We start from the raw sequence: 22,046 nt of genomic DNA, 5'->3' as shown, positions 1-22,046 counted from the left end.
AAGCATTTAGTTTAAATTTATGAATTTTGTGCAATATTAGCTATAAAAAGTTGTTTGATCTGTAATGTTACAAGTAATTCTTTACTTTTGAGGTGATCTGTGCCAGTATTGCACACCTTTTTAAAACATAACTCAGGTGATGATCTTAGAAATGCATAGAGTGGAAGTGGAGAGGATGTTTCCACTAGTGGGAGAGTCAAGGACCAGAGGTCATAGTCTCAGAATCAAAGGACGTTCTTTTAGGAAGGAGATGAGGAGGAATTTCTTTAGTCAGAGGTCTGTGGAATTCTTTGCCACAGAAGGCTGTGGAGGCCAAGTCAATTAATATTTTTAAGGTAGAGATAGACAATAGACAATAGACAATAGACAATAGGTGCAGGAGTAGGCCATTCAGCCCTTCGAGCCAGCACCGCCATTCAATGCGATCATGGCTGATCACTCTCAATCAGTACCCCGTTCCTGCCTTCTCCCCATACCCCCTCACTCCGCTATCCTTAAGAGCTCTATCCAGCTCTCTCTTGAAAGTGTTAAATCAAATTCTTTACCTTCAGTCTGAATAATCACACGTGATACTGGATTAGCACATCAGATTTATTCCACCATGGGGTTCTTCCCGAGAAGATCTCCAGACACAACACTAGTGTCTGAAGAGACCTCAACTCAGGAGAGGGGAAGAACAACTTCTCCACGATTGTTTACTTTTTTATACAGAAAAAGAGAGGTGTGACAAAAAGAAATCAAGGACCAATTACACATCTAATACAATGACCAATTACACATCTAATACAATTTCCATGGTTACAGAGAAGACAAAATCATTGATACAGGTCACATGCTCAAAAACCAAACCATTAATATAAGTCACATGTATTTAGAGAAACGCATCAATTTACCTAGCGTGGATTCAAACTTTTCCTCCTTTCACACGCACCCAAATAAGGAGTTGCTACTAAGAAAGAAACTTTCTTATCTATATAGACGAGCAATCTCGCAGCTGCATGACCTTGCTTTACTGTTTCAATACACAGTACTCGCAGTCAGACAGAGTGGGAGAGGACAATAGCCCATCTCTTCTGTACACTCCTTATCACTCGTAAAGGGACAAACACATTCTGTTCCCAAGGATAACATTTCTGCCACAAGCATCCATCTTACTGCTTTCCACTAAAATAAGCATCCATTTTATATTAGCTAAAACAACACAAGAAACCATCTTTACTACAACAAAATATAATATCTCTAATTGACTATACCAGCTAATAGCATAGATTCACAAAAGCATCCAACGAACTGGCCTCCACTGCCTTCTGAGGCAGAGAATTCCACACCTTCACCACTCTCTGACTGAAAAAGTTCTTCCTCATCTCCGTTCTAAATGGCCTACCCCTTATTCTTAAACTGTGGCCTCTTGTTCTGGACTCCCCCAACATTGGGAACATGTTTCCTGCCTCTAATGTGTCCAATCACCTAATTATCTTATATGTTTCAATAAGATCCCCCCTCATCCTTCTAAATTCCAGTGTATACAAGCCCAATCGCTCCTGCCTTTCAACATACGACAGTCCCGCCATTCCGGGAATTAACCTAGTGAACCTACGCTGCACGCCCTCCATAGCAAGAATATCCTTCCTCAAATTTGGAGACCAAAACTGCACACAGTACTCCAGGTGCGGTCTCACCAGGGCCCGGTACAACTGTAGAAGGACCTCTTTGCTCCTATACTCAACTCCTCTTGTTATGAAGGCCAACATTCCATTGGCTTTCTTCACTGCCTGCTGTACCTGCATGCTTCCTTTCATTGACTGATGCACTAGGACACCCAGATCTCGTTGAACTCCCCCTCCTCCTAACTTGACACCATTCAGATAATAATCTGCCTTTCTATTCTTACTTCCAAAGTGAATAACCTCACACATATCTACATTAAACTGCATCTGCCATGTATCCGCCCACTCACACAATCTGTCCAAGACACCCTGCAGCCTTATTGCATCTTCCTCACAATTCACACTACCCCCCAGCTTAGTATCATCTGCAAATTTGCTAATGGTACTTTTAATCCCTTCGTCTAAGTCATTAATGTATATCGTAAATAGCTGGGGTCCCAGCACCGAACCTTGCGGTACCCCACTGGTCACTGCCTGCCATTCCGAAAGGGACCCATTTATCCCCACTCTTTGCTTTCTGTCTGTCAACCAATTTTCTATCCATGTCAGTACCCTACCCCCAATACCATGTGCCCTAATTTTGCCCACTAATCTCCTATGTGGGACCTTGTCGAAGGCTTTCTGAAAGTCGAGGTACACCACATCCACTGACTCCCCTGTCAATTTTCCTAGTTACATCCTCAAAAAATTCCAGTAGATTTGTCAAGCATGATTTCCCCTTCGTAAATCCATGCTGACTCGGAATGATCCCGTTACTGCTATCCAAATGCTCAGCAATTTCGTCTTTTATAATTGACTCCAGCATCTTCCCCACCACTGATGTCAGACTAACTGGTCTATAATTACCCGTTTTCTCTCTCCCTCCTTTCTTAAAAAGTGGGATAACATTTGCTATCCTCCAATCCACAGGAACTGATCCTGAATCTATAGAACATTGAAAAATGATCTCCAATGCTTCCACTATTTCTAGAGCCACCTCCTTAAGTACCCTGGGATGCAGACCATCAGGCCCTGGGGATTTATCAGCCTTCAGTCCCATCAGTCTACCCAAAACCATTTCCTGCCTAATGTGGATTTCCTTCAGTTCCTCCATCACCCTAGGTTCTCCGGCCCCTAGAACATTTGGGAGATTGTGTGTATCTTCCTCAGTGAAGACAGATCCAAAGTAACGGTTTAACTCGTCTGCCATTTCTTTGTTCCCCATAATAAATTCCCCTGCTTCTGTCTTCAAGGGACCCACGTTTGCCTTGACTATTTTTTTCCTCTTCACGTACCTAAAAAAACTTTTGCTATCCTCCTTTATATTATTGGCTAGTTTACCCTCGTACCTCATCTTTTCTCCCCGTATTGCCTTTTTAGTTAACTTTTGTTGCTCTTTAAAAGAGTCCCAATCCTCTGTCTTCCCACTCTTCTTTGCTATGTTATACTTCCTCTCCTTAATTTTTATGCTGTCCCTGACTTCCCTTGTCAGCCACAGGTGTCTCTTACTCCCCTTAGAGTCTTTCCACCTCTTTGGAATAAATTGATCCTGCAACCTCTGCATTATTCCCAGGAATACCTGCCATTGCTGTTCTACCGTCTTCCCTGCTAGGGCCTCCTTCCAGTCAATTTTGGCCAGCTCCCGCCTCATGCCTCTGTAATCCCCTTTGCTATACTGTAATACTGACACTTCCGATTTTCCCTTCTGCCTTTCCATTTGCAGAGTAAAACTTATCATGTTGTGATCACTGCCTCCTAATGGCTCTTTTACCTCTAGTCCCCTTATCAGATCAGGATCATTACACAACACTAAATCCAGAATTGCCTTCTCCCTGGTAGGCTCCAGTACAAGCTGTTCTAAGAATCCATCTCGAAGGCACTCTACAAACTCTCTTTCCTGGGGTCCATTTCCAACCTGATTTTCCCAGTCTACCTGCATGTTGAAATCTCCCATAACCACCGTAGCATTAAATTTTTGACACGCCAATTTTATCTCCTGATTCAACTTGCACCCTATGTCGAGGCTACTGTTTGGGGGCCTATAGATAACTCCCATTAGGGTCTTTTTACCCTTACAATTTCTCATTTCTATCCATACTGATTCAACATCTCCTGATTCTATGTCACCCCTTGCAAGGGAATGAATATCATTCCTTACCATCAGAGCAACCCCACCCCCTCTGCCCACCTGTCTGTCTTTTCTATACGTTGTGTACCCCTGAATATTCAGTTCCCAGCCCTGGTCCTCTTGTAGCCATGTCTCAGTGATCCCTACAACATCATACTTGCCCATGACTAACTGAGCCTCAAGCTCATCCACTTTATTTTTTATACTACGCGCATTTAAGTACAACACTTTAACTTCTGTATTTACCTCCCCTCTCACATCGGTCACAATTGGCCCTGCACTTAATTTATTTTCCCCTCTAGAACTTCTGTTCCCATTCTTCCGAGAGTCTTTTGCAATATCTCCTGTATTCCCTTTTACCTCATCTTCATATTCACAATGTGTTAACCCCTCCCCCCCACTACTTAGTTTAAAGCCACAGGTGTCGCACTAGCAAACCTGCCTGCCAGAATGTTTGTCCCCCTGCTGTTAGATGTAACCCGTCCCTTTTGTACAAGTCACCCCTAGCCCAGAAGAGATCCCAGTGGTCCAGAAATCTAAATCCCTGCTCTCTGCACCAGCCCCTCAGCCATAAATTCATACCCTCTATCTCTCTGTTCCTGGCCTCACCAGCACGAGGTACTGGTAGCAGTCCAGAGATAACCACCTTCGACGTCCTACTTCTCAGTGTTTTTCCCAACTCTCTAAACTCCCGTTGTAGCACCTCCTTCCTCTTCCGCCCGACGTCATTCGTGCCCACGTGCACAACGACTTCAGGTTGATCGCCTTCCCTCACTAGGATTTTCTGAAGCCAGTCCGTGATGTGTTGAACCCTGGCACCAGGGAGGCAACAGACCATCCTCAAGTCCCTCCTGCTGCCACAGAATCTTCTGTCCGTCCCTCGGACGATGGAGTCACCGACCACTACGGCTCTTCCTGACTTCGGTCTCCCCTGTCGAGTATCCTTGCCAACAGGTCCGCCACTCGGACTGGAAACGTCTTCTGCCCCGACAGTTCCCAAGAGGGTATACCTATTTGCAATAGGCACAGCCACTGGGGTCTCCTGTAGTCCTCGTCCACTCCCCCCTGAAACAGTCTCCCACCTTCGCTCGACCTGGACCCTTGGCGTGACAGCCTCACAATAGGTCCTGTCGAGGAAACTCTCGCATTCCCGGATGGCCCTGAGGTCATTCAACTGCCTCTCCAACTCCACCACACGTCCCTTCAGGAGCTGCACCTGGACACAGTTCTTGCAGGTGTAGCTCCCAGAAGCTCCAGCGACGTCCCTGTCTTCCCACATCCTGCAGGAAACACACTGCACCAATTTTCTTCTCAGCCAACGGGCGTCCTTGCTCTGCTCCCGGACTTTTCAAACTGACTACTAGCGTCCTCTTGGCGCTCTTTTTAAACTGCCTTTTCCACTGTAATTAACACTTACTTTTTTTCTCAGCCAACGGGCGTCCTTGCTCTGCTCCCGGACTTTTCAAACTGACTACTAGCGTCCTCTTGGCGCTCTTTTTAAACTGCCTTTTCCACTGTAATTAACACTTACTTTTCTTCTCAGCCAACGGGCGTCCTTGCTCTGCTCCCGGACTTTTCAAACTGACTACTAGCGTCCTCTTGGCGCTCTTTTTAAACTGCCTTTTCCACTGTAATTAACACTTACTTTTCTTCTCAGCCAACGGGCGTCCTTGCTCTGCTCTGCTCTGATCAGTACAGATGTCGGGGATTATGGAGAGGAGGCAGAGGAGTGGGGTTAGATGGGAGAGATAGATCAGCCATGATTGAATGGCGAAGTAACTTGATGGGCTGAATGGCCTAATTCTGCTCCTATCGTTTATGAACTTATGAAACTTGCAAAAAACATTTAGTTTAAATTTATGACTTTTGTGCAATATTAGCTATAAAAAGTTGTTTGAACATTATGGCGCCACAATGGTTTGACATTTCATATTGCCTAACATAAAGAGCTTCCATGCTATTTCCCTTTATTTTGACTCGCATTTAATAATAACAAATACTTGTTAGGTTTAATAACCACTTGTTAATTTTGAAATAAATAGTAATAGTACATTGCATTCTGTTTCTACAGAATCCATTCCTACTAAATACATGTTTTATGCATTATTATATATTTTCATCTTTTTAGAAAGTTCACTATGTTTCTACAATTATGGTGGAATGCTTCAACTTCCTCTATCAGCGAGCAGCAAAGCTCTTGTTTCACTGTCATTCCACTTTCTAGTCGGGATACCTTTTTGCATATAGAAGTCTCTCCTTATGAAACTAGCCTATTGTTAAACAACAATTTATTTAACATTAAATTTTGGCATACTTTGTACACGTCACAGAAAACAAAATATTGTGAATATTTATCCACAAACACTCCAATTTGTAAAGCGTTAAAGAGCAAGGCTTACTTTGTGTTTGAAATGTCACCTGTCCATGTTCTCCTGCAATGCTGCCTGACCTGCTGAGTTACTCCAGTAATTTGTATTTTCTTTCTCTGATACCTTTCGTTTACTCAGCTGGTTGCAATAAAATTCCTGATATGCTTCAGCTTTGTTGCATCTTTTGAGGCTGATCTGGGTTGAAGAATGCAACAGGAAAAAGTATATTAGTATTTTTGCATTTTCTGTGAGTGTGAGATTAGTTATTAAAAATTATTAGCGGCATTTATAAATGGTAAAGTATGAAATAAGCTTATTATTTTAAATTCGGGTTAGCCTTTTGCTTTCTTCCTCTTCAGTATATGCATGTTAGCTTCACCCAACGTGCCCTGCTTCTCACGTACTCTGCTATTTAGTCAGTGTGTGTGACGTGTTAATCTACATGACAGTTACAATAGCACCACTTGAGATCTATCATGTTTAGTCATCTTGGGCTTGCCAACATTTTGTTTATTTAAAAATAAAGCCACCACTATGGAAGTACACTTCTACTATTCTCATTTCAAGAATAATCTCTTAATGATAACATTATTATAATTTTATATTTTTTAATATTTACTATCTGCTTTAGGAAAAGATGTTAATAGTTTAAAGCACACGTCGCCATCCTCATTTTGCTGACCCTCCTCAATAGACCCCAAACCATCTATCATTCAGATATTCAAATTTCATGTGGACCCTAGCAAAGTGTGTGTCTGTGTACACGTACATACTGAATGAATTTTGGTGATGTTGCAAATTATCACAAATATTATTAACTATTAGAATAGTAACATCTTTGCTTGTCTTTTAACAGTTCTCTGAGAATACTAATGACTTGTGTGTTGGCACCAAATTTGACGATGACAGCATGTCCCACTACTCTCCATGGTCCTGTGGGACAATTAGCTCTTGTATTAGTGCAATGGAGTCTGATCCCAAGAATGTCATGGCAACCACCAACGTAGAGATATTGGTAAGCCAGTTGTTCTCTTTCAAATTCATTTTTCATTATTGTAATTGATATTAAATGAGTTGTGACTACAAATTTTGAAGTGTTCCATTAAACTTAATGGAATGAAAAATGATACCACTAATATCTTCACTAATTTTGCTCTAGGAATCATTTTACTGCCAAGATTCTGTAGTGTGAAACCTTGATTAATTTCCAAAGTAGTATAAGAAAACATTAACAAAATGCTTCCTTCATTAAATTCTATTTATATTTTTTCTGCTTTGATTTTCAAAGCAAGGAAATATGTGCATATCATTTCAAGTTGATATGTAAGGAAGTATTTCAGTATAATTGTTTCCTTCAGTATTATTTGGTGGAAATGTAATTGTACATAGTACAATTCAAGAATTTGTATATTGATACTTGTGTAAATGCAAGTAAAATAAAATATTTTTGGCACAGCTTTTATCAATGTGCACCATTGTCCATACAAATCTGGCTTTGAGACTGTCCGTGTATGGATTTCCAACGTTCTTCCTACGATTATTGGCTTCCCCTGCCTGCTCCAGTTTTCTTCCACATGCTAAAGAAATATTAATAGATTAATGGTACTGTAAATTATCCCTAGTGTATGGGTGCAGCAGAAAGATCTGGTGAAGTTGATGAGTATTGGGGGTATCATATCATATCATATCATATATATACAGCCGGAAACAGGCCTTTTCGGCCCTCCAAGTCCGTGCCGCCCAGCAATCCCCGTACATTAACACTATCCTACACCCACTAGGGACAATTTTTACATTTACCCAGCCAATTAACCTACATACCTGTACGTCTTTGGAGTGTGGGAGGAAACCGAAGATCTCGGAGAAAACCCACGCAGGTCACGGGGAGAACGTACAAACTCCTTACAGTGCAGCACCCGTAGTCAGGATCGAACCTGAGTCTCCGGCGCTGCATTCGCTGTAAAGCAGCAACTCTACCGCTGCGCTACCGTGCCGCCCTGGTAATGGATTACAGAGGAAGAAATTAGTGGATTGGGACTGAAGGGAATGCTCTGAGAGCTGTCATGATCAAAGGGCTGAATAGCCACCGTTCCACTGTCTTGAGTAAATGAGATATTTAGATCTACTGTAGCATAAATCTCTCAAGTATTCTTTTCAGCAGTTACTTGATATTTGATCATTTTCTTCATGATTCTTGAAATAATTATATTAAGGTGTTCCCAAGCTTCTCAAAGTTTCAGTATATTGTATGTTATTTACTGATATTTTTGTTTCAAATGTTAAGTAATGAATAACCAAAGGAAGACTATTTAATTCAATTTAATGACACAGCATGGAATTGGGCCCTTCGGCCCACCGACTCCTCGACGACCAACAATCATCTGTTCACACTAGTTCTATATGATCCACCTTTCGCATCCACTCCCAGCACACCAGGGGAAATTTACGGAATGCAATTAACCTACAAACTCGCATGCCTTTGAGATGTGGAAGGAAACCCTGAGCGTTCATTGGAAACCTACACATTCTTAGGGAAAAGGTGCCAACTCCACACAGACAACACCCGAGGTCAGGATTGAATCTGGATCTCTGGCGCTGTAAGGAGGCAGCTCTATCAGCTGTGCTACTGTGCTGCCCTAATATTTAATTTTATTTCAATTAATAAAGCTCTTAACATACAATTTTTCAGACATTTTCAAATTTAGTGTAGTTTTCGATTGCATGAACAAATAGAAATTCTGAAATTACAAGCATGGAATAGTTTCAATCTCTTCAAATGTTTCACCAAAGGCAGCTGTACAATATAAATAATGTGATTTTGAGTCCTGAATCTCTGTGTCTCTCTGCCTCGCCTCCTTTGACTCTCTTAAGACCTATCTATCGTCTGTTCTAAAAAATCTTTATATAGTGCGGTCTTAAATATTGCCTTGGGCATTATCAAATAATTTTTTTCTTTGTTAAAAGCTCTGCACATAAAGTGCTGCTGGTGTGTTTGAAATACACCTTTCTAATAAAATATTATAACTGCTTCATCAAATGTAATCGATACAAATGTGTTTGTGGCTGTGGAGATAATGACCCCAGTGAGGTTAAGTTATTTATAATGGGTAAAGCTGTCAATAGTTTTCAGATGACCTTTTGGAAAATTGCTTACACTTGAAGTGCAGCCCAAAGTTATTTTCAGAACCTGCAACCAAGATCAGGCTGTTGGTGTATAGCAGGTGTTGTTGGAGTTGTCAGACTGATGAATGCGAGGGTGGGAAAAACAAGCCTTTTTTTCTTCAAAATAATTTTTTCTCTCTATTATCTGGGGGGTGGGGGAGGATATTCCTTAGCTCCTTGGACTTCATGTGCAGCAGTTATGATGTTCTCGGTTTTAGGTTGACAAAATTCATTTTCATTTTAATTTGCGAGTTGGGTATGCTGCACTTCATGGGCAGCACTAATCACCCATCTCTAGGAGAAGACTGGCATTTTGAACAATTGTAGTCCTTTTGATGGGCTAAGCAATGTATTTTCAAAGTGATGTATTTCCAAAGTAAATGTATCCAGCAGGACAGGTAGCTTCTCTGTAGAGAGAAACAGAGCTAATGTTTGGAGCTAAAGAATTCTCTGAAGGAGATGTATGCAGAGGAGATAAATGAGGGGGTTGGGAAGAGGGGGAAAAAACAATGCTCAAACAATGGAATTCAAAAATGCGTAATTACTAGAAATCTGAAATAACAATTAAAAATGGGCTGCCGATCAGACAGTATCTGTGGAGAGAAAATACGGAGTTAACTGAGTCTTATACTGAGACCACTTGATGGCCATTTCTGTCACAAACTAGAAAAGTTGTACCTCACAGTGCTTGTCTCTTAAAGTTGAATTATCTGAAACTTGCCCACCTGGTCTTTCCTCCATTAAAATGAACACTGTTGGTGAATTGGGGCAAGATTTCACCTGGCCAGATTAAGTAATCATAATAGCAACATAACTGAACTCCATGAATATCGCAATCAGGAAATCGATGGGAAATATTCAACAAGAACTTTGGGACTCTTGTGCTTGCGCATGGCATTCAGGCTCCTGAGCTTTCTAAAACCTGTAGAAAAATGTAGGTAGTTCTACTAGGAACCATTTCTTTGAAATTCTTAGTGACATTTCTTTGTAAAATCTGTGTCACTTTATAATTCCAGAATGGGATGCTATTCCCATGTGCCTGCTGATCTTTACCTTCCAGGTGATGGTAAAGATCATGTGCATGAACATGCCTTTAATGCAATAACATAACTGACAATGATTCCATATCATCTTTCATTAGGATATCTTTTTAAATCATGTTATATGGACGTTGGCTTACTGTGTTAGGTGTTCAGAGTTTGCATTTTATCATGTCCTATAAAGAGATTCAGCCTTTGAATTTTTTGTTTTTGTTTTATTTGATCTATAAATCACTTGGGGGAAAAAAATTGAATGTGGTTGGAATGATTATCAGTTTCTCTACAGATCCAGACTCTATTTATTACAACGTTGATCTTTGCTGTACATTATCTAGCTGAGCAATTGGCAAGGGGCCAGCTCTCAGGTGCCTCCTTGCTACTGAAAGAATATGTTGTAAGGTGGTGGTGGTTGGTTGTTGTCTGGGGAGTTCCTGTAATTATTACCTTCCTTGTAAATTTATCTTCCATTCAGAATGCCTCTTTATGCCATGATTTCCTTATGGAAAACCACTGATATATTGTAAACAACACAGTGGAAAAACATTCAACTGATCTATCCATTATGATGATTATACTTCGTGTGAGCCTCCACCAATATTTGATACCCTTCCAAACATTTTCTTCCACTCATCAATACATAGTTTCCTTTTAGTAATTTCACATTAGCTATTCAATGCTTTGCAGCTTTTTTGTTCTTTCTAATGCTACATGTTTTGTGTCTTGAGCATAAATTGAAAGGATAGCAAACTGAATGGACATATGGTATCCTGACAAATTTTGCCTTGGAAGCCAAGTTGTATTCTTCATATATTTTGGCACGAGAATCATAGGCATCATTTCAATTGAAGAAGGAGATCATAATCCAGATACCTAGGTTTCAGCAACAGTGAAAGGATTTAAAATGCTATTATACAGGTGACTTTTGCATTATGGAGGTTGCATTCCTAGAAAATGGTCAGTATTGCGATTTAAAAGAAAAATTGTGTGGGTTTTATGTACTACACAAAGCCACATCGCCTGTAAACACTTGTAAAAAAAAATGTTTTTTCATAAAAGTTCCACGAGAGCACATTTTATTGCATATGGGGTCGTGATCTGTGAATTCTGTAAGGGGCCATTTTAATTTCCTGAAAGGTTGTAATATGGGGGAAGGTCACCTATCCACTAAAATCTTCATATTGGAAGTAAATATTTGTCAAAGTCTTTGTTAATCTTTTTTTAACTGTATATTTCAAACATTTTATTTTTCACATCTTTCTTGCCTGCTTTCAGGACCTTAATGTGAAACGAAGTCTAAATATGTTTGGCCCTCAGAAAAGGGGAAAGGATGAAGATCCTATAATTCCATTTGGTGACGGACCGATCATCTCTAAATGGGGTGCAATTTCCAGGTCTGCCCGCACAGGTTATAACAACACTGACCCAGTCCAGGCTACAGCTTCCCAAGGAAGTGCTACAAAGCCCATTAGTGTAACAGGTTAGTTGTGTTTCCTATTAGATATCATTGCTTTAAACAACTAAATATATTTAGTAAAATTGTAAATGTAAATATTATGGTAAACATTAAGCCAAAGTGGGTGGTAAAGAAAAAAGGATATGTGATACTAAAGTATGGATGACAACATAATTTAGATCCCTCAGACCCATTTCTAAACTGCAAGATGTTTGTATTCTGGCTTTAGTTAATTGTTTTAAGAAAATTATATATTTTAATAAATGTCAACTTTTCAATTCAGGTTGCTGGCAGATAAAAGAAATTCTGTTATTTCTGGAAACCTGGTTTCTTAAGTCTTCAGTCCAAAAGAATTCCTGTTATTTCTAGAAAGTTGGTTTATTAAGTGGTCAATGCAATGATACTGTTTAAAAACTTTTGTTTATCTCTAAAGTAGTAACATCACAAAAGGCAAGTGATTACTAAAAACATTTATTTTAGTACTACTGTGTTCTTGGACAAAATAAATACTGACACAGCTAACTTTGTTTATTTTTGAGGCAGAGTCGATTTGTATTAGGTTTAAATTAGGTTAGCTAGTAGACTTGCACAGCCCCAGGCTGGATAAATAAGCTCTTCCTCAAATTTTAATTGGAGTCTGTCGGTTCCAGGACATGTAATGCATTTTTCATCTATGTTCCTTAAATGTAGATATGCCATTTAGAAATGGTGAATGATTTAAAAAAAAAAGAAAAACAGCCATCAGTTCAAGTTCTGACAACATAATTATTGACGAATATTAATTTGATCTTTTATTTAATCTCAAAAACTGTCTGAAATATTGAAAGTTTAAAAAAACTCCATGTTAGAAATCTAAAATTAAAACTCCATTAGTTTTAAGATGGCTTTGAATGGAACTTGTGGAAAGATACTAAATTGGAGTAATGCAAATTGCAACATTATTAGGCAGGACTGAGGGAGAGTAAATTGGGATCAATTGTTGTTGGGCGAGTTCACATCTGACATGTGGGAGCCATTTAAAGGCCAGTTGAAAGTAACAACATGAATAGATAGTGGTAGAGGAGGAGGAGTATGGTATGCTTGCCTTCATTGGTCTGGGCATAGAGTATATGAGTCAGGAACTCATGATATAACTTTGATAGGACTTTGGTTGGGAGTATTGTGTGCAGTTCTGGTCACCGAACCAGAAGGTGGAGCTTTGGAGCTTTGGAGAGTATGCAGAAGAAATTTACCAGAATACTGCCTCGATTAGTGTATATTAGCTATAAAGTGAGGTTGAACAGACTTGTATTGTTTTCTCTGAAGGCCAGAGGTTGAGAGGAGAGATGAGAGAAGTACATAAAATTACAAGGTACAGATAGAGTCGGCAATCGGAACATTTTTCCCCAGGGTGGAAATATCAAAGACTGGAGAGCACAACTTTAAGGTGAGAGTTTAAAGGAGATGTGTCAGGCAAATCTTTTTTACACAGAGTGTGGTGTGTGTCTGGGAGGGCTGGTTGTGTAGGCAGATACAATTGTGGCTTTTAAGGGGCTTCTAGATAGGCACACAGATTATGCAAAGAATGGAGGGGTATAGATCATGTGTAGGGCGAGGAGATTCATTTAACTTGACATGTTTGGTACAGACATTGTGGGCCAAAGGGTCTGTTTCTGTGTTGCACTTTTTGATGTTCTGTCCTGAAACAGATCCAACAGATGTGACTTGGCATGCTGAGTATTTCAAACATTTTCCCTTTTTATATTGTATTGTTTTGAGAAATCAACCATGGATTTTTGGTGGATTAAAAAAACTATGTACATGTTGGTGAGATTTGCATCTTTTCCACAGACTATAGTCCGCATGTGAGTCACGCTGATTCTAGTAGTTGGAGTTCCAAAGCCCTTTCATATGGATCAAATTCCACCACTGGCCAATACTTAAACAGGTACCCTGAAATGCAGTTAATATTAATGATTTCTATTTTGTCTTTCATATTGTCACTTTAACTTGTGAATGAATATTTGATCACTTTGTTTTTAAAATGCCACTCCTTTTTTTAATAAAAAGTTTAAAGGCATCTTAAATAACTTCTTTGGCTTCTAAAAGCCTTGTTTCAAAACCCTTACTGTAAAAAGTAGTCATATTCATAATGCAGAGGAGAACCTGCAACAATTTTCCAATACATCCAATCTTTTTGGTTTGGATGAAAGTTATTGTGCATTAATATTTCCTCCCGTGTGGGTACTGGATGGAATAATGATGAGCATCTTTGTCATGAAACACTGAAATAACAGTGGTTTCAAAACGGAAAGCAGTAATTTGGTATTTTCCCTTTTCCTTTTTCTCTTTTCTCACTTTCACCCACACAAATTTGGATGACTTTGGAAATAATGGAGGAACGCATCTGATGGTAAATTTGTGTGAATTTGTATGAAAATTTGCCATAAAAAGGTGCATAAAACGAACTGCTCCAGGAACTCGGAGAATCAGGCAGTATCTGTAGAGGGAAATAGACAGTCAATGCTATCCTTCAACTGGACTGAAAGAGTAGGTTTAGTGTGGGATGTGGGGGGAAAGGCAAGTGCTGGCAAGCAGGAGAAGAAGGGTTGATTAGCAGATGGAGTCTGGAAGGATGGAGCTAGCAAATACGAATGATGGGCAGAGACTGTTGGAATGATGGGATCTGATAGGAAAGGGACATGGAGCATGGAAGCAAATAACGGAGGACGGAACCTTTTTGGAGGAGTGTGTGGGTGATGGGCAGAAGGTGTAGGTGGGGTAGAGGAGAAAAACTGAAGGCTGTGGAGAGGGAGGTGGAGGTTGGAACAAAGTATATGTGTGGAAGGATCTGGGTAGATCAGGAGAGCAAAAGAGACAGAGTACCAGAAATTAGAGTTTGATGTTCATGTCTTTGGTTCGAAGACTACCTGGAATATGAGGTGCTGATCCTCCACTTTATGTTTAGTCTTTTAGATAGGAGGCAGCAGAGGACAGACAAGTCAGTGTGGAAATGGGGAGGGGAATTGAAATGGTGTAAAACAAGGAGCTCCAGGTGTCCATGGAGGACACAGTGCAGGTGCTCAGCAAACCGCTTGCCTATCCGAATGCAAAAGACAAGGTTGCAGAAAGTGCATATGAATCTCTGCCTCTTCTGGAAGGCTGTTTGGGTCCCTGGGTGGTGATGAGGGAGGAGGTGGGTCAAGCTTTACACCTGTTACGGTTACAGGGGAAAGTGCTTGGGGAAGGGGAAAGATCAGGAACCCAGGTAATCATGGTGAGAGTAGTCCTTGCGTAAAGCAGAAAGTGGTGGGAAGGGGAAGATGTGGTAGGATCAAGTTGTAGCTGGCAGAAATATCGAAGGATGATGTGCTGAATGCAGAGGTGCGTGGGCTGAAAGATTAGGACCAATGGTGCTCCATCCCTTTTCAGTTGTAGGGGAGGCGAAGCGAGAGCACGTGTGGGAAATGGAGATTTGGGTGAGGGATCCATCAATCAGGCTCTCAAAAATGGTATTTATTATTTGGTAAATTATTAATAAACTAGTGTCTATTTTTAGGTCGATATTTTTGACATTGTCCACTTTTATTGTTATTGAGAGTCTGGGTATGATTTGCTGTCATGATAGAAAACCAGGCAGTTTGTGGCACACAAGAATATCCTTAAGTGTAAAAATACTCATCTGATCTTGATCACATTGCTTTCATTAATTACAGTTCTTTCAGATATATGCATCGTGGCTTTCCTTTGTGATATTGTTTTCTTTCACAAATGAACATTGTTGAGTGGTGTATATGTATGCTTTCTGGTGATATGAATTATCACCTCTCAATAAAAGTTCACCATGAGAATTTTTTTTAATACTGACAAATTTTAAACAGCCAACTTTCAAAATTTTGTATCAAACAGTTTGTACAATGTATTGAAACTAATCATTGATTTACTTGGTAACTTGACTCGTCCATTCTATGCTTCAATGAAGACATAAATTCAGAAATAAAAAGGTATGTCTTAAAATATTTTTGCAACTTTGAAGGTTTCCTTTCATTGGGAAGCTGGGCAGGACACTTTTCCCATAATTCTACAACACTTATCAGTCAGGAGTTGTGCAAGAACTCCATGACGTTAAGGAGGTCATGGGATTTTTGCATCTCTTTTTTTTATTTTGTCATATTGAAAATTGTGTGTTATGCTCCTGAACCCATCGTCCCTCTGGTATATGCTGCATTCAGCAGTTGGTTAATATTATTGAAGACTTTGGTTAATATTTGACATTTAATCTTGCAGGAACAGATTGATGGATATATCTGTCCATAGGCAACATCCTAATGGTGGAGATCAATTAAGTGTTGAACTACAACAGGTAAGGAAGTAATATCCACGATCTTGAAATTTACATCTTAAAATTCCTCTGCATGAAATCACTTGCTAAATTAGATTCCAGAATCATTATTGTACATGGGATAATTTCAGATGTAATCACTTCCTTGAAGTGTGTTCATAGTTGGGAAAGAATTTGCCATTATAATTAGAAGGTATCACGAAATGCTGGAGTAACTCAGCGGGTCAGGCAGCATCTCTGGAGAGAAGGAATGGGTGACTTTTCGGGTCAAGAACCTTCTTCAGACTGATGTCGGGGGGTGGGGGGACAAAGAAAGGATATAGGTGGAGAAAGGAAGACAGGGAGAACTGAGAAGGGGGAGGGGAGGAGAGGGACAGAGGAACTATCTAAAGTTAGAGAAGTCAATGTTCATACCGCTGGGCTGTAAGCTGCCCAAGCGAAATATGAGGTGCTGTATTAGAGCTCCACTGCCATTATAATTATGTCAAAAAAGTATGTTTGTGTGGATTTATAATGTATCATTTTCCTCTGGAGAATTGTGGTATTTGTTTTGCTATTCATTTTAAATGTCAGATTTTGATGATCTGTTCTACAGTACATGTGTAATGTCACTTAAATGGTTCTTCCTAGATACAGTTACATTTATGATGTTTGCTATTCTGTACTAAGTCAAAGCATTTGCTCAGAAATTACTGAAAAGTTCCTAGATTGGTGACTCATGCACATCATTGCTAAAATGTAAACAGACCAAGCAACTTGTGGAACAGAACTATCCAATGATTTCTGAATTCTTTAAAAGTTATTGGCCAATTTTGCACCACTCTGTGATAAGTTTCACGAAAATAAGATCTAGCACTTGCCTTCTATCATTTTCAAAATATGAAAATTTTGCATTGAAACTCCCCACAGAATGGGAATCCTAACAGTAACAAACTGAATACACCTTTAACCTCTACAGTCATTAATATCTGCAAATTGATATATTTCATCCAGAAACCAAATAAATAAAACTGTTCCACTTTATTTTTTCAAGTAGTTAATTATTGAAGTGAAATATTAAAAAAACAACTGCTTTTTTCCCCTCATTTTCTCCTTTACTGCTCCTGATTTGACTAAAAATCCTTGCTCTAATTCCACCTGATCGATATTTTCATTTTATTTCTCAGTCTTTGAATCTCATTCTATAGTAGGTGCACAGTTTATCCTATTGTCTACTAATGTAGGTCATCCTGTGCCGTTGTCAACTAACTTTTCCACACTAACTAAAGACACTGATGCCCTACTCTGCCAAACTCTGGGCCAACAAATTCAAACAAAGATAGACACCAAGAGCTGGAGTAATTCTGTGGGCCAGGCAGCATCTCTGGAGATAGAAGGATGGGTGATTAGTTTTAGTTTAAAGATACCACGTGGAAGCAGCCCCTTTGGGCCACCGAGACTACACTGGCCAGCAATCCCCGCACATTAACCCCACCCTACACACACTAGGGACAATTTTACATTTATACCAAGCCAAACCTGTACGTCTTTGGAGTGTGGGAGGAAACCAAAGATCTCAGAGAAAACCCACGCAGGTCACTGGGAGAACGTACAATCTCCGTAGACAAGCACCCATAGGCAGGATCTAACCCAGGTCTCTGGCGCTGTAAGGCAGTAGCTTTATCGCTACGCCACCGTGTGATGTTTCGGGTCGGGACCCTTCTTCAGTTTGAAGAAAGGTCCCAACACGAAACGTCCAGCATGAAGAAGGGTCTGACCTGAAACATTACCCATCCTTTTTCTCCAGAGATGTTGCCTAACCTGTTGAGTTACTCCAGCGCTTTGTGTCTATCTTCAATATATACGAGCATCTGCAGTTCCTTTCTACACATTCAAACAAAGCACTGCTACAGAATTTTGATTCAATGTTTACTTTGTTCCACTTTGCACGACACAAAGAAGGAACGTGGATGTATTTGTCCCTTGACCATTTACTCTTGACAGCTACAATTTGTTCTTCTGACGTTTGTTCTACTTATTCTTTTGTGCTGTAATCCAGAACATGGAGAATCAATAGGAAGTGTATTTTTTATTGTCATAATAAAAATGAAACGTTCACACTTGTGGCTAAAGCAAGTAAAAGGAGTTTAAATTATTTTGCTGTTACATTTACGACCTTTTGTGTAGAAGCCAGATGCAGCTTTCCAGATTAAAATTTCCCTCTTCTTATCATTCTAAATATCTTTAATCTGCTGTAGACCTTGGGGAGTACGTATATAATTCAGGTCTATAGTACTAGAAATGGACGTTCAACTATCATATTCATGCTATTTAGGCTTTTCCCACATCTAGGCTTTCAGAGTGCAGATTTGTAGTTGTGGCATTAAAATACATATGCAGGTCACTTTTAATGAGATGAAGGCTTCCGCCTGTTTGTGGAATAAGTTACCGATCCTCTCCTTTTCTCTTTAAGCAAATTCAATATCGTCATTGTCCCTCTAATCCTTCCATTATTTATCTGCAATTAGGTATTACCCACCCTCTGATCGCTCTGTCTAGGCTTAGTTTGGTTTCTGCATTTCTTCTTCTGTCTTAGCCTGCTTTATGCCAAAGGAAACAATTCCAGACTAGTCAGTCTTTCCTCATACCTAATATTCTCCAGCCCAGACAATATCTTGTCATTCTTCTCCTGAAGCATCTCCAGTATCATCACACACTTCCAGTGTCGTGGCAACAAGACTGTATGTACATTGTGCTGTAGTAATGTTTCTGGAGCTTATCCATAATTTGAGAAATTCAAAATTTCTTATTTTTTATCCATAATTTGAGGCTGCACTGTACCCACTTCAAGACCTTTATATCCTTCCTGGAGTGTATGCACGCAACTAATGTTAGTGCCCAGATGTGTACAAAATCAGTGTACAAAATATCAAGTCAAATTTCTTTTTTTTAAATTTCAAAACCATAAGACAAAGGTGTTCCATGGAGTGACACTTCTTCAGGATCTTTATACCTGCTACTGACATTTGTGGTTAAATATACTGTTACATAAAATGCCTCGGAATCAATAAGGTTAAAACACAATAAATATCTTATTTTAAACTATGTTTCACACCTTGCTATATGTAAGTACTTGTGGTCAGTTCCCCTGCCGGTGCCAGGCAGGCAATCATAAATTTGTTTGCTTACTAATAGAGGGAATTTACAGAGGTTTCTGCAGATGATCAAGATATAGAATTGGAGCTTTCTGCTTTGGATACTGATGTGGATCAAGATGAAGGAATAGAGGTAAGGAACGGAGTAATTAAATATACAGCACCTAATAATGATGTGACAAATTGCCTCACAGCCAGTGAAGTGCTTCTGAAATGTAGTAGCCAGTGTAGTTTAATTAGTTGTCAAATTGCATAAAAGTAACTATCCCATAAACAGCATGGTGATCTTATAGTGATGCCAGTTGAAGGATTAGACGTAGGCCGATCCACCAGGGAAATACTCTCACCCTCCTCCCTTTCTGCCCCCAACATCTCTCTCCATTGAAATTGTGCTGTAATTTACTTTCACCTGAGTGGCTTTAAAGTCTCATCTGAAAATGCACAAGTGAGCCCACATATATCTTTACACTTAAATCCACAAAATGGGACCTGAATCTACAGCATTCAGGGGGATTATCCCTGTTGTGACTGGGGGGAGGGGGAGGAAGAGCGGAGCTGCGGGATACTGAGACCCTTGTGAGGGCCTCATCTATGATGGACGAGGGGAACCCCAATTCCCTAAAGAATGAGGACATCTCAGATGTCCTGGTACAGAACCTCATCTCGGGCACAGATGCAGTGTAGACGGAGGAGTTGGGAGTAGGGGATAGAGTCTTTGCAGGTGGCAGGGTGAGAAGAAGTGTAGTCTAGATAGCTGTGGGAGTCAGTAGGTTTATAATAGATGTCAGTCGGTAGTCTACTTCCTGTGATGGAGACGGTGAGATCAAGAAATGGTGGGGATATGTTGGAGATGGTCCAAGTAAATTTGATTGCAGGATGGAAATTCGTAGTGAAGTTAATGAAGTCCATGAGTTCTGCATGGGTGTAGGATGTAGCCCCAATACAGTCATCAATGTTTACGGCTTGATTGTACTCGTTTATAGTATGATTTGACTGGATAGCACACAAAGCTTTTCATTGCATCTCTGCACACGACAATAATAAACCAATACCTGCGGGGAGACCTGATAGAAGTATATAAAATTATGAGAGGTGTAGATAGTCAGAACCTTTTTCCCAGCGTGGATATGTTAAAGACTAGAGGGCATAGCTTTAAGTTGAGAGGGACAAAGTTTAAAGGAGTGGTGTGGAACAATTTTTTAATATAGTGATGGTAGGTACCTGGAACAAGCTTCCCGGGGTGGTGGTGGTGGCAGATACAACAGTTGCATTTAAAAGGCTTTTAAATGGTTTTTAAAATGCTTTCAGGCAGACTCATGGAAATGCAGGGAAAGTAACGGTATGGATCATATGTAGGCAGAGGAGATTCGTGTAAGTCTGCATCATGTTCTACATGGACATTGTGAGCAGAAGCACCACTTCCTGTGCTGTGTGGTTCTATGTTTTATATTCTAGTATTTTATATTATAGTGTGGCGGCGCCCGGGGGCTAGGCCACTTCCTTGGTCATTCCACTCGGCACTCAGTGGACGGGAGGGATTAGGTCACTTCCTGGGTCAGTTCCCTTGGGTCAGGTGGTCTGGGACTATAAAAGGTTTTGGGTGTGTCGACTCACGAGTTCTTTAGTGCGGTGTATGTGTTCCTTGCGAAATAAAGTATAGCTACTACTCACCTGGCGTCTGGCCTGATTTCCGCGGCGACCGCACCCACTACACTGGTGACCCCGATTTTCCTTCGCAAGTCGCGATGGACCCGAACGCTCTAGTACCCGACTCTTCCAGTCAGCCGCCTCTGGACCCTGTTGCCCGCTCCGCTCTCCACGCCGTGTCGGTGTGGCTGCCTCCATTGTGGACCGAGGACCCCGACTTCTGGTTTGACCAGGCCGAGGCACAGTTCACCCTGTGGGGCGTAACTGCCGACGCCACTAAGTACTTTCATGTGGTCAGCGCCCTCGACCCGGCCACCGCGCGCCTGGTCCGACCCTTCCTCCGCGACCCCCCGGCGACCGATAAGTACGTGGCCCTCAAGGCCTTCCTCCTTCAGCAGTTCGGCCTCTGTGAGGCCGAGCGGGCAACCCGGATCCTCCGAATGCCGGGCCTGGGTGACCGCCGCCCGTCGGTACTACTGGCCGACATGCTGGCACTGCTGGGCGACTACGAGCCCGGTTTTCTCTTCAAACATGTTTACCTGATGCTGCTGCCGTCCGATCTCCGCCAGCAGCTCCTCCACGACCCGTTCACCAACATGCAGGCGGTGGGCAGGCGGCCGATGAGCTCTTGATGGCCCGTCAGCTGGCCCTCGACGCGTTGGAAGTCCATCCGACGGCCGACGACTACCCGCAGGTAGGAGCCTCGATCGCCCGCATCACTACCGCTCCCCGACAGCCTTCCCGACGGTATCCGGCTTCAGCAGCTCACCCAGCCGGCGGCGCGTCTTTTTCGCACGGCCCGCCTGCAGTTCCTCCACCCGCCACCGGAGGTCGCTGGTGGTCGGACCCGGGGGCCGCGCGCAGCCTGCCGGCAGTTCCTTCATACGCCACCGGAGGTCGCTGGTGGTCGGATCGGCACGCACAGACGCCCGTTTTCACGGAAGCCAGCAGAGGGGGCTGGTGCTACTTCCATCGGCGGAGGGGCCCTTCGGCCCGTCAACGCCGGCAGCCCTGTTCGTTCCCGGGAAACGCAGGGGCCGGCCGTCAGTGATTGCTTCGGCGGCCGGCCAGATTCATCGTGTGTTTGCGTGGGACCGCCGCTCCGGGGCTCGTTTCCTTGTGGACACTGGGGCGGAGGTCAGCGTT

At 41.4% G+C, this 22,046-nt stretch overlaps 1 protein-coding gene across 8 annotated transcripts in view; it reads left to right on the top strand.

Moving 5' to 3' along the window:
- The window catches only part of rc3h2 (ring finger and CCCH-type domains 2), a 97,557-nt gene that overhangs the window by 63,272 nt on the left and 12,239 nt on the right, over positions 1 to 22,046 (top strand). For 6 of the 8 annotated variants that reach the window (XM_078426362.1, XM_078426361.1, XM_078426365.1 and 3 more), the window contains 5 exons: positions 7,000 to 7,158; positions 11,618 to 11,822; positions 13,629 to 13,725; positions 16,065 to 16,140; positions 19,294 to 19,386. In XM_078426362.1, coding sequence (XP_078282488.1) covers positions 7,000 to 7,158; positions 11,618 to 11,822; positions 13,629 to 13,725; positions 16,065 to 16,140; positions 19,294 to 19,386 — 630 coding nt within the window. The remainder of the gene's footprint in view (positions 1 to 6,999; positions 7,159 to 11,617; positions 11,823 to 13,628; positions 13,726 to 16,064; positions 16,141 to 19,293; positions 19,387 to 22,046) is intronic. The other 2 variants (XR_013549207.1, XM_078426363.1) reach the window with 2 other exon arrangements.

The sequence above is a fragment of the Rhinoraja longicauda genome, chromosome 31, assembly GCF_053455715.1.
Source record: "Rhinoraja longicauda isolate Sanriku21f chromosome 31, sRhiLon1.1, whole genome shotgun sequence".
Classification (NCBI taxonomy): domain Eukaryota; kingdom Metazoa; phylum Chordata; class Chondrichthyes; order Rajiformes; family Arhynchobatidae; genus Rhinoraja; species Rhinoraja longicauda.
The sequence above is the reverse complement of the archived record's forward strand: the minus strand, read 5'-3'. Positions and strand labels throughout refer to the sequence as shown.